Source organism: Rhincodon typus, chromosome 4 (genome assembly GCF_021869965.1).
Source record: "Rhincodon typus isolate 14 chromosome 4, sRhiTyp1.1, whole genome shotgun sequence".
Lineage (NCBI taxonomy): Eukaryota > Metazoa > Chordata > Chondrichthyes > Orectolobiformes > Rhincodontidae > Rhincodon > Rhincodon typus.
This window is the reverse complement of record NC_063335.1, coordinates 108,533,826-108,547,812: the sequence shown is the minus strand read 5'-3', so window position 1 is coordinate 108,547,812 and position 13,987 is coordinate 108,533,826. Positions and strand designations below refer to the sequence as shown.

At 35.5% G+C, this 13,987-nt stretch overlaps 1 protein-coding gene across 1 annotated transcript in view; it reads left to right on the top strand.

Annotated features, from left to right (window-relative positions):
* Nucleotides 1–13,987, top strand: part of LOC109920528 (piezo-type mechanosensitive ion channel component 2-like) — a 696,943-nt gene that overhangs the window by 576,119 nt on the left and 106,837 nt on the right. Inside the window, exons 30-34 of the mRNA XM_048596193.1 lie at nt 290–455; nt 762–851; nt 1,001–1,131; nt 6,749–6,820; nt 10,230–10,336. Coding sequence (XP_048452150.1) covers nt 290–455; nt 762–851; nt 1,001–1,131; nt 6,749–6,820; nt 10,230–10,336 — 566 coding nt within the window. The remainder of the gene's footprint in view (nt 1–289; nt 456–761; nt 852–1,000; nt 1,132–6,748; nt 6,821–10,229; nt 10,337–13,987) is intronic.

Here is a 13,987-nt window from a genome sequence, read left to right as displayed (position 1 = left end):
TGTTGCTAGGTTGAAATTGAAGCTAAATTTGGCACCGTGGACTGTGCTTATCACTATACAATGAGATCTGTTGTACATTCATGCCAGGTCAATAAAAAGGGAAGGTTTTAACGTTGCTTAAATATGCAAAATGGCCACATGTGCCTGAATGTTAACATTTCACTAAATATAATGATGTACTTATAAAACTTAAAAAATGTGTAAAGTTTAGCATAAGAAATAGAAAATTGATTATTTCTACAATACATTTTGATTTATAACCATGTTGAAATAATATCCTCTTTTCTAGCCCCTGCTGAGAACCTTAAGAAATGTCCATTGCCTAAGGATGAAGCAGGCATTATATGGGACAGTATATGCTTTTCTTTTCTGTTGCTACAAAGGAGAGTTTTCATGAGTTATTACTTCTTGCATGTAGTAGCAGACATAAAATCTGCTCAAATTCTCGCATCAAGGTGAGTTAAAAAGGAATAAATATTCATGTAACTGTATAAAATCCATGAGACATGAACCATTTATAGAATTAGCATTTAGTTAATACTATCATTGAAATGGCCATATTACAAATCATTTCTGCTTACATTTCAACTAAATGTTCAGCTATCTTCCAAAAATAATACTTACTGCCATTCATTATTAAGTTAATGCTCAATTTTTTTCCATCTGTTAAGTTCTTTTCTTTTAATTACTCGAATATTAGTTTGTTTATCATCTTTTTTAAATATGGTTTGCTATGGTGCTTATTTTATGTCTTATTTTAGAGGTGCAGAGCTGTTTCAAGCTACAATAGTAAAAGCTGTGAAGGCTAGGCTCGAAGAGGAAAAGAAGTCAATGGATCAGCTCAAAAGACAGTAGGACCATATTTTAATTAATTATTTTTATGAATACTCCTTTCCATGTCACAATTCTGAACTTACTTGAATATGGCAAGATTAAGAACCATTGATTTGTGTATTTGTTGATTGGTTGTATGTGTGTATTTTTTCTTTATTTTAAATAGGATGGATCGCATCAAAACAAGACAACAGAAATATAAAAAAGGCAAAGAGAGAATGCTCAGTTTGAATCAGTCAGCAGATGCGCAGGGTCCTCAGTTGAAGCCGGAAGATGATGATGATGATGACGATGAAGGTAATTCAACATTGGCAATGGGAAGCAATAAGACAAAAAAAATTTACATGCTTATTAATTCCATTACTGACCAATGTTATTTGTGTTATACCACAGGTCATGATTGTCATGGATATGCAGTATGGTCATCCCCTTAATATTTCAGAAATAAGTTATAGAATTTAGACCCACAAATGCACAGTGAATGAACAATTATGCGTAGAAAAATTGAATTTAAATCTACACTAATTTGAGTATAAGTTCCTGATGCAGCATTCTAATGTACTCCCATTTAAGACAACCAACCAGTGAAGCACACTGGCTGGTCACCTGTATCCACATGAAGATGCAGCCACAATAGGCTAGGTTACTTCCATTTGGCCAGCCAACTGCACCAGGATGTCTGTTTGTCACACTGCAGTTCACTGGGTATGCACTGTTTGATCTGGTAGTTCTAACTGTCCCAACCACTATTAAAGTAAAGCATATGTGGAGTGGCAGAGGGTTGGATCATGGAAGTCAGAGGTAGGTGGCAATGAATCAGATTATTATAGTGGGGTTTTGGAAGAACATTACTGCCAATTGAACTGATAGAAGCATAACAATGTACACTCTGATTACTTAAAAACTAAAGTAGAACCACTTTTTTTCTGGTACAAAAATAACACGGGAAATGAGGGCCAACTGTGGCTAATGGGGAAAATTAGGGTTAGGAAGAAATAAATTGGTCAAAAACAGTAGCAGACCTGAGGATTGGTAACAGTTTAAATTTCATCAAAGGAGGACAAAGGGGGAAAATATGGAATGAAAGTAAACTTATGGGGAACATACAAACTGATTGTAAAAGCTTCTTTAGATATGTGAAGAGAAGAACTCAACTTGCTAATTCAGAGATAGTAAGAACTGCCGATGCTGGAGTTAAAGATAACACAGTGTGGAGCCGGAGGAACACAGCAGACCAGGCAGTATCAGAGGAGTAGGTTAGTTGACGTTTCGAGTTGGGACTTTACTTCAGAAATGGGGGAGGGGAAGGGAGCTCCGAAATAAATAGAGAGAGGAGGGGTGAGGCTGGGGAAGGTAGGTGGGATGATGATAGGTGAGTGCAGGTAGGCAGTGGTGAGGATTGGTCAGTGAGGTAGGAGGAGCAGTTAGGTGGGAGAGAAGATGGACAGGTTGTGTCAGATCAAGGAGGGGATGAGAAGGAAGATTGGTCATGGGATGAGGCCAGGGGTGGGGAAATCTTGAAACTGGTTAAGTCACATTGAGACCATTGAGTTGTGGGCTCCCAAGGCAAAGTATGAGGTGCTGCTCCTCCAGTTTCTGGATGACATCATTGTGACACTGGAGGAGGTCTAGGATAGACATATCGCCCAGGCAGTGGGAGAGGGTGTTGAAGTGGTTCGCGATCGGAAGTTGTTATCGTTTATTGTGAACAGAGCGCAGGTGCTGTACAAGGCGATTTGTAAATTGTACTGCTGACTGATCCTCGATGACCTCTTTCAATCATTCCTGGGGCTTGGGTTTTTAAAAAGTCTGAACTGAAAACTTAAGGAAGTGAGAACATTCATTCTACACTATGAGTACATTGAATCCTCCAACTTAAAATGGACTTCCTATCAGAAGAGAAATATTGTTAGTTGTCTGTGTTGAGTCTTCCCATTTATAGCCAATGTGGAAATATTAGAAGTTGACATTGGCCATCCCAAATAGAAAGTTCATTTCCAAGCATTAATATCATAGGCTTAGTAGCCACAAATTGACAAAGAAACAAATTACATTTGCAGTAAATTTCACAATTTAGTTCTACAATTATTAAAATAAGTAATTTTCATAATATTCTTTCCAGGTTGAATTTTATTTTCAACACAGCACATAGTCTCTGATCTGGTGAAGCAAGCAGTCTATCTTACTATTAAGGAACCAGATTTTTGCCCTAGTAATTTCAAATAATTATTTACACTATTGTGTTCACAGCAATTTTTTTTACCTAATAGTAGACAACAAGGAGTGTTTCACTAAATTCAGTCAAAGATAATGTTCAAAAGGAATTATTTTTTAAGCCAAAAGGTAATTGTAGGCTAAAGTAGCTGAGGAAAGTGAAAATCTCTAATTCAAACAAATACCACTGAGACGTAAAACTAAAAGGAGTAAAGCTGGTACTGCTGTATGATCTGAAGAAACAATGTTCCTCACTTGATGCGCAATGATTTTATGTAAAATTCTGGCAGGGGTGTATTAATAAATGATTCGGTAGATATTGTAATAAATAGTTTCAACCAATTAATAGTAATTTTATAGTGAGAATAATTCATAACCCTACCTTATCAGTATTATTGTAACGTACAAAATTGTGACCAACATCAACACACCTTACAATCATGAGCCTTGTGTAAGAATGTCAGTTTCCCAATGTAGAATTATTGGAACTTCTTTTGTTTTATTGATACATCATTCACCATAATGAAATGTCATTTAAATTTCATCTATGCTCGATGCATTACTTTTTTTTATTATTTTACCTGACTTTTGATGGCATTTCTTTATACCAAAATGGGTATCATACCTTAGGATTTTTTTTCTATTTTGAGTCTTAATTACATTTTAGCCTGAGGAACAGATCATTTCTTTGCATTCAAGGCATTTCTCATATGGTAGAAAAAAGGTTGGCTGGAGATTCCATTGGACAATCATTATAACCTTTGCAGTGGAGAGTAAATTTGGTTGGGACATAAACAATGTTGCACCAGATTCTGTCAGATTTCCAATAGGCAAGATAGGTTAAAATGACCTCCCTGAATCAATACCCTTTGCTGAAAATATGTCTTGATACCAGAAGAGAATAAGATTTGATCTCATTTTTGTAACTCTAATAATGATTAGCCTGCTGACGCTCTCACTAAGGATTTCACATGAATAGCTAATTTGATGAAGGAGACCGTAACCATCTTTGAAATCCTGGACAACATTAGAACTCACTCAAAACCGATGCAGTTAAAAGTTAAAATCAAGTCCCATAAGTATTAAATAAATGAAATAATTATTTTCCCAGCCAGTGAAGCCCACATTCCATGAATGATTAAAACAAGAAACCCAACATGAGAACTGGGAAAAGAGAAAAATATCAGCAAACAACTGGATTGCAATTCTCATTTTATGAATTATACATACAAACAGCAAGTTTTATTGTCATTAAATAGTGTGCATCCGGTTTAAAACTTTTCTTTAGTTTAGAACTACTTTTGATTGCTTGTTTTCAATTTTCATTAATTTGTTCTTGTCAGTATGCGCTATAATAGTAGCTAAAGCCTAGGGAATACTGGTAGTACTACTGGTGGGCGAATATTTAACGAATTTGTAAGGCATTCCTCCACCCGCTAATTTACTACAGTATTAAACTGTTTATTTTAAACGTGTAATGTTTCTGTTAAAATATGATGTAGGAAATGTCATACGAATTGCCAACAATAATTGCTAGGCCAGTATTAGCACAGCTAATATTTTAATAAGGTGCTTAGATTCACATTTGTCTGGAGGTAAAATTAGTTGAATTAATGTCAAATTAGTCAATTAACACTGGTGAATTTAGTATTATCTTTTTCTTTCAGTAAATGAAAATAAACAAACTTTTATTAAAAGGTTTTAAAAAAATAGGATTGACAAAATAGGCAATTTTGGCACATGATCTGGAGTGCAGCCAAATAATGAAATACACATGTGTTATCATAGAAAATGTAACCTATTTTCTGGAATAAAACAAAGGACTGCAGATGTTGGAGATCTGAAATGAAAGCAGAAATTGCTGGCGAAACTCAGCATGTCTGGCAGCATCTGTGGAAAGCAAAGTTAACTTTTCAAGTTTGATAACTCTTTGTCACATGTACTGCCAGAACTGCTGAGACTTGCCTATTTACTGGAGGACTTCTATCACATTTGAAATATGCAAAAATGTAATATGTGTTGCTTATTTACAGTTTAAAATTGTTGTAGCAGAGAGCCCATGGTTCTAGCTATGATCCTATCTCTGACAGAAAATATAAATTTTGCAAGTCAAATCAGATGATGAGTGTATCAGAAAGATCACTTAAAATGTGCATGAGCTTTATTATTTTATGACACAGTAAAACATGGGTACGTCCTTTTGTTAGCAGATTATACAATTCACCAAACTGTGTAGCATAGAAGTTGGTAATTCAGCTGATAGTGCAACTACCAGTAGAGATGAAGAAGCTGGTCCCTACCGTTGTACTTTCTGTCTCTGTGACTTAGTTCAATGCAGTCGGTTCTGCTATAACATGATATTTGTGTTCCTGCGCAACATCATGTTATAGAAAGTCACACTATAGAAATAATGGACCTTTGGGAAAAGTGGAGTTACGGCAGACCACCAAAAAACATCACTCAAGATCACTCAAAAATCACTCGAAAGCCTAACACAAAGGATAGCACAATTTGAATAAATGTTTAATTCATATCTAATAATGAAATAAAAGTAAATTTAACACTTTACTTTGAAAACATGTCAAGATGACTTGATGACGGGAGAAGGTAGTACCGTACCTCTCCCTTCACAACAAAGCCTTGAAATGATCACATGACACTCGTGCGGAGACTGTTTCAGCGCTAACATTGTACATATTCACGACAAAAGCCTGTGAAATGATCATGTGATGTCGATGCATACTCCTCCATGCACCAATGAAATCATGTTATAGCCAACACAAGTTCGCATTTTAGAAAGCATTCCCCTATATGCCAATCGCATTACAGCCAATTTGCGTTGATGGAACACACGTTATAGCAGGACTGACTATACTTTAATTGAAAAGGAAGAGTTGCATTTGGGTGGGGCACTAGTTCCTTTACCTCAGTTCAATTGTTATGGACAGAAGAATTAAATCATTATTCCTCGGCACCTCTTAGCTGCAAAATCGTTGGGTATTTTTGTGGGGCTACCACTGTGTATTCTTCTTTGGAGATTCAGGGCTAAGTGAGATGCTTTCTCAGTTGATTTTGGCTGAAGAATGACAATGGTAAATTGTTGCTTTGAGACTGTTTCTATCCATTCAGCAAGCTATGGCCTCAGTGGCAACCTGTATGTCATCTGAAAAATTTTAGATATAATGTGTGTGGTGTGTGACAAACTGTCTCAGTTGATAGCTTCATTGGTTACCTGTACACTGGCTAGTTGTTGAAGGAACCTCTAGATTTGCCTCTGCATTTCAGCCTATAAATTATCTTTCTGAAAATTTTTCAGTAGCTTATTGGTTTGGAAATTTTAAGTATTGTGCTGAGGTTTTTTTGTTTTGCATGTCAGATACATATACCCAAATAAAAAATCATGAGGTGATCTCTTCAACAGCAATTTTCAGAATAAGGAATGGTGTTGAGGGGTTGGTGGGAAATCTTGTTCAGCATAGGAAAATAATCTACATGTTAAAGAGACAATTCGTAAGAGAAAATGTAATGATTAAAATAAGGAACCTATGTATTAGTGAAGTATTGTTTATTTCTTGCATAAAATTCTCATTAACATATTATTCCATTTGTAATCCTCATAGGTTAAAACTCCACTAACTTGCCCACCTGATTATTTTGTTTTTGTTTTACATAATTAATATTTGGACCTATTTTATTTTAGGAGAACCAGAGAAAGACAAAGCCAAGGGCAAAAAAAAGCAGTGGTGGCGGCCCTGGGTTGACCATGCTTCTAGTAGGTTTGCCTCAATCATCTGTTAGTTATGTGTGCTAATCATGTACCAATTTCCTTGAATAGACAATTGTTTTGTTTTGTTTTTTAAATAAAAGTTAACAAATAATAAGTATTTTCTTTCAAAAAGTTGCCTATCCTGGTTTGATTTAAAGCATGAATTTATTTTAGCCTACTGTTGTTATTTTGATGGGCTTTATGCTCAGTTTCAAACAAGGATAGCTGTGTGCTGATTTGTTATGCACGTGGGTCATTCTGCATTAACTCACGACAACTATAGGGATCCATGTTGAATGCAGAATTAACTGTGAAGCTACAGTACATTAAATATTATCATCTAACCATTTTGCATTGCACTGTAGTTCAAGTAACTTAAAACCATCAACACCTGTTGATTTGGAGTTATTATTGACTGCCAAATTTTGATTTATCCAGTAGTTGGAATCAAACAATTTGAATAATATAGTAGAATAAGGATTTTTTGCATGACTTCAATTCAAATTAGCTATGCATTTGTGCCATGCTACTTCAATTTAAGACAAATAAACTACACGTGTAAATGATTAGATGAAAGCAATATATGAGCTACCTTTGTGCCATCTGAACACACCATGGAAAATGAAAATCAATGGCTGATTACTGAAAAACGTAGTTTTTAGTTGAATTAATGTTGTTTTCTGATCTGTAAAACCGTCTCCGTTAATCAGTATTATTTTCAATACGTTAATATACCCAGGAAATACAACATTCTGCTAGGCCGCAAGAAATCGTTACTTGCAGCTGTTTGTCCCAGTCAAACAGCCTGTTGCTCCATTATTTATATTTTTGGGTTGGTCTTTACCTTTATGACTCTGTTTTAAAATGAGGCATGAAAGTAATGAAGTCATGATCTATTCAAGGAAATTAGGTATCTGTTAAATGTGTGACACCAAACCAATTGGTTATTTCGGAGGCTAAGGTCAGTTCCGGGATGCTGTGAATTTTCATTAAAAGTGTGTGGATCCCTTAGGAAGTTTTTGTGACAGCTTCATTTTCATATAAAATTGTCATTAATTTTGACATCTGCTTATTTTTTTCCATCTATTTATTGTTTTAGTTAAATTGATTCTATTTAAAAACTGATAAAACTGCTGATGCTGTAAATCAGAAACAAAAATGGAAATTGCTGGAAAAGCTCAGCAGGTCTGGCAGCATTTGTGGAGAGAAAGCAGAGTTAATGTTTTGGGTCAGAACTGAGGAAGGATCACTTGACCCAATACATTAACTCAATTTCTCTCCACAGATGCTGCCAGACCTGCTGAGCTTATTCAGCAGTTTCTCTATTTTTGTTTCTGATTCAATTTTGGGAAAGTTACTGAACTCTTCATGAAGGGAATAAATTATAGTCATTATGGTTAAAAGTTTTGATAAAACCACAAAACCTTCTTTATGAATGGGTTAATAATGGGCCAAACCTTTGTCCCCTAATTGTCAGAGATTGGAAGTATGACTGAAGATGCACATTGGGACCATTCAGAAGTCCTAACATATGGACCTGGATGGGAATTGCCTAGATAATTTAAATTTCAAACCGTCCATTTCCTTCCATCAGGATTCGTTGTGAATATCTCTAACCCTGATCTAGAATTGGAGGGACTTGGGAAAGATCCACAGTATTTAACAGAATTTTGACTCAGGAAATGTAGATTAAAACCTACTCAAACACCTGGGTAACTCAACAACAAACACCATCCTCCCCCCACCAATCACCAGCTCCTCCCCAAAATACCCAACCAGCCCCTCCCCCAATCCAGCACAACAGCACTCTTCACTACACCTTGACCCACCTGACCAACTTCGTCTAACCACCTGACCACCCCCTGACTTGATTACCTCTTCAACAAGACCCAGCTGCTCCCCACCACACCTGACTACACTGATCTACCTGACTTTCTGACAACACGTAATTTCCTTCGATCCAACATGAGTAACCAAACACAGTAACCTACCTACTCACATTATCCATAAATCATTTACTTAACCTACCTACTCACCCATCCACTTCCGCGCTACCAACTCATCAACCTACCAAATCACTCACCAATCCTCTCACTCACCTACCCAGCTATCCATTCACTTGTTCACCCATTTCAATTCATCCAGTAACCCATTCATTTGTCCACTCAGTCACATTAAAAGACTGGACATTTAAACTTACCATACTACAGTTAATATCAATTAAAAAAGACATGTCCTTTCTTTTCCTCGCTTTATTACTCTCCAACAGAGATCCCTGTTGGACACCTCCCTCAGCATCTCATTGACATCTGGGAACAGACAATCCCAAATGAAATCTGTAGCAATATCATGTTGGAGAACCTTCAAGTACAGTGGCAATCTGTTCCTTATTGCTGCTACTCAGTAGAACCTTGTATACAAGAGAGTAAATCTCTTATTTCAGTTTGTCTTCAATTCCTTCATTTTACCAACACAATATCTTTCCAATTAAGCATGCTACTATTTAGAGAACACTGAAAACAAAGTTATAAACATAAATAGATAGAAAAGACTAATGAAGTTAATGACAATTTGTTTTAATTATTAAATTTTATTTTCTTTATAAACCATAGAAACTTGAAAACGATATGTGTAATGTAGTTCACTTGTAATTAATGCATACCTTTGACAATAAATTGATAATGAATGAAAAAGAGTGCCGTGTTCATATTGACTCCTTTTTATCATTTGGTATGTAATCCAAGTTTGCTTTGTTTATATGGTTACAGCCAGTCAAATGTAAATCTGAAAATTTAAAATTTATAAAAGAAGATTATTATATATCATTTTGCATTGTCTTTTGGACACATTTGAATTTCATTGAAATACATATTTCTGCATTAAGTATTTAAAACTGAAATGCAGAAATATAAATTTAACTATGTTTCCAGCAATTAATACGTACAATTTTAGACAAAACTTCAACTGAGGCTCTGATTCAGTTTCTTACTTTTTTATTCACAATACTTGCACAGAAATATTGCCAGTCTTTGCAATATTTATTCTCTGTTTCTCTGCCTTTCTTCATATTTTTCAACAATAGCCATCCTTTTTGATGTTCTACATTCTGCTACTAAATCCTCCTTACACTTTGTGAGCCTGGCTACCTCCTCTTCTTGATTTTCTTGTGCATTCCCTTTAGTTGGATGTTGACATTCAGGTATCCATTTGGGTAGCTTAGTGCTGTACATTCTTTACACTCTGCTCTCTACTACATTATTGACGTGGTTTGTTCTATAATTTATCATTTGTTTTAATAATGCCAGTCAGTTAAAATAGAATCAAGAGATTTTAAGCAACACTTAAAAATAACTAACCATAAAATTGAATTATTTCACCTTTCATTGCACTAGTAATGTTATCTCCTCCTGCTTAGTGGTACGAAGTGGAGATTACTATCTCTTTGAGACAGACAGTGAGGAGGAAAATGAAGAAGAAGTAAAAGAAGATGAAGAAGAACAACCCAAAAAGTCAGGTTTTCAGGTAATAGTCTGGAATCCTGTTATATTTTATCAAATAGTAACATTTGTAGAACTAAATTTGAAAAACATTCAACATCCTATGTTAATAATAGACTCCATACAGTAAATAAGATCTAAAACATTCTCACAGTTCACGGAAATAAAAGCTGCCAATACAAAGGTTAATTCAGCATTTAAAACTTAGATTAATGCTTGGAATCCAATACCTTGACTTTTTGACTGGAAGTGTGAAAAGCATCACTCCTAAATATTGACATTTCTTGTCTTTCAAATGTTGACTGATCGGTGGTTTATTTCCAAGAATTGTGAGAGACTTTTATAATTATACCTTTTTTTCATTTTTATGCTTGTACATGGTATGTCAATGTGACTGGCAAGGACAGTATTTATTCTACATTCCTAATTGTTCATGAGAAGCGTAATCAGGAGAACATCAGTTTTCTTGAACTGCTGCAAATCATGTAGTAAACCTATCATGCTGTTAGTGATGGAGTTCCCAGATTTTAACTCAAATGGGATTGGAAGGTGGTACCGAAATTCCTGCAGTCCACTTTGTGGATGATATGCACTGATGTCGCTATGTGTTGGTTGTGGAGGGAGTTAAAGTTTATGGCGGTGGAGTGCTGACCAAGCAAACTTAGCTTGTTAGAGCAGTACTGATCGAAACAAATGGAAAGTATTCGCATCATTCTTCTGATTTATCCCCTGTAGACGATAGATAAACTTTGGGAAGTTACGAGGTGAGTTACACTGCCAAGAATTCCAAGATCCTAAGCTGCTGCTGTATCTACTGCATTTATATGGCTGGTCCAGAGGACATCTCCTGTCAGTTTTAACTGTTCAAGATTTTTATGGCAAGGATTCAGCAAAGGCAGTGCCATTGGATGTTACAGGGAGATGGTTAGATTCTCTTTTGTTTGAGTTTATTAATCCAAACCTGAATGTTGACCAGGTGTTGCTGCATGCAGCCACAAACTACTACACTACCTGAGGAGTTGTGAGTGATAATGAATATTGTACAATCATCAATGATGATCTCCACTTCTGAGCTTATTGAGGAGGGAAGGTCAATCCTTAATTCATTAAAGATGGTTATTCCTAGGGCACCACCCTAAGGAATTCCTGCAGCAATCTGTTAAGGCTGTGATTATTGGCCTTCCAACAACAACAACAACAACAATTTTCCTTTGTGCCAGCTATGATTTCAAACAATGGAGAACTTTTCCCGTGATTCTGGTGACTTTAGTTTTGTTGAGAATTATTATGCCACAATTAGAAATGCTGCCTTGATATCAAGAACAGTCATTCTCACCTCACCTCTTAAATTCAATTCTTTTGTGGATGTTTGGATCAAAGTCATATTGTATTGAGGACTGGGTTTGACTGCTCCTGGGACATTGACTTTTAGATAAACTGCATAAGTGCTGCTTGTTAGCATTGTCGACGACATCTTCCAGGAAATTGCTGAAACTTGAGAATAAACTAATGCCATAGTAATAGCTGGATTTGATTTGTTTTACATTTTAAAGACAAGATACACCTGAACAATTTTCCATATTGTCAGACAGATAGACTGATCTTTATAGCTATACTAGAATTCTTTGGCTAGGGACTCTGGTTTTGGAGCACAAGTCTTCAGTGTCACAGTGGGATGTAGTTGGGACTTATGCTGTCACATCCATTGTGTACAGCCAATTTCCTACTTACTTACAATTTTAAATGAATTAAATTGACTGAAGATGGGCACCTGTGATGCTCGGGATCTCATGAGCAGACATAAATGGTTCATTATGTCAATATCTGTAGCTGTAGATGGGACTTTTACCTATGACTTCTTTTTATATTAGCCATATTTGTCCAGAGTTTGGGAAAATTTGATAACAGATCTTAATTGAAAAGAGAAATGCTTTATACATGATTTACACATTCATCTTATATATGATCAAACCATATTACTGAAAATTAGCTGTCAAATGTAGGATAGTTAATTATCAACTACTTTTAAATTTCCATGCATTTAACTGAAAGTATATGTGGTGCTTGTACAAAGAGCTGTTAGAAGGTCTGTAATAATGTACAAGTGCTTTTTTGTTCTTTTCTCTCCTTGAATTAGAAATGTCATTTGCTCATGATAACTGTTTGCCTTTTACTGCACCCAATTTCGCAGATTGACTGAGATGTAAGAATGTCTTCTTCCCACATCGAAACATGAAAAATAAAGTTTCAACTCAAACTCTATTTTCATGATCATAGTATATGAAGAAGAACTGTAATAACTGCTTACATCACATTTGTGGCAATGCTTTTGAATTGGCTTGAACAACTGAAATAATTTTGCATAAATTGCGCAGAGATGCTTCAGATATAAAGCAGGATTTTATCAAGAATCTGCAAATGCATTGAGTTATATTGCTATATATTTTTACTTATTGATTTTATTCTTGATGCTTTGTAATGCATAAATATTGTAAAATTCTGGTAACTTTTTTATTTCTATTTGCCAATGTTTAATGTTAAGTGAATGAAATTTTAATCATTGAGATCTCTGTGGAGTTGATGAATTAAATGACTTGTGTGAACTTTTTCTATAATGTAGAAACTGATTATTGCAGATGATCTGAGGCTGGAGTTTTTGTCTGAGGTTAATCATCAAATTATTGTCCTTATCATATATTCTCAAAATTTGGCTCCTGTTCATTTTTTAATTAATGTTCTGCATTCACGGATGTTATTGCTGCTAAAATATTTGTGAAACAGCAAAACAGAAAAAAATACAGCATATTTAAGACTATTTGTAAAAAGAAAAACATTTTATTTAAATAGAATTTAAAGTTAAATTAAACTACTAGAGTACAACAACAATCTTAGAAACCACATCACTATTAAAATATTAGTGTCCAAAACTGAGATAATCTATTTTGTGACCACTGCTTAGTGCATCTGCCTACCCCCTGCTCAGCACTTCACGTATAAATATGACACAGCACAAGCTATTCACCAGTCCTCCACCCAAATATCCCCTCATATTCTTTCCTCTAATTTCTGTACTGCCATCAGTATAGTTAAACACTTCATCCTTGTCCAACATTTCTATTAAAGTCCATCCTTCAATGCTACTGTCACCTCATAGTTATGCATCAACAAATTTTGGCCCATTCACCTAATCTATTCATATCCACTTGCAAACTTTTTGGTCCTTTATTGCAATGTATTTTCACACCTATTTTAGAGTCATCTGCAAATTTGGTTATTGTACTTTCCATCCCAGAATTCAAATCATCATTATAGATTGAATATAGTTGAGGACAGAGGACCAAACTGTGTGTCACCCTACTAGTTACATTTTGCCAACCAGAAAAAGAGCCATTCATCCTGACCCTCTGCTTGCTGTTGGTTGGCCAATCTGCTATCCAAGCTTAATAAATTACTCCTAACCCCGCGTGATGTTAAACAGAAATTGCTGGAGAAACTCAGATCTAGCAGTGTCTGTGAAGAGAAAGCAGATTTAACATTTTAAGTCCAGTGACCCCTTCCTCAAAACCAATGGTAGATAGGAAAAGATCATGTTTTTGTGGAAGATGGGGGTAGGGGCAGAAGGGCGTTGGGTGAGGTTGGTAGAGGAATGAGGAGTAAGAGGATAGGTGGAGATGGA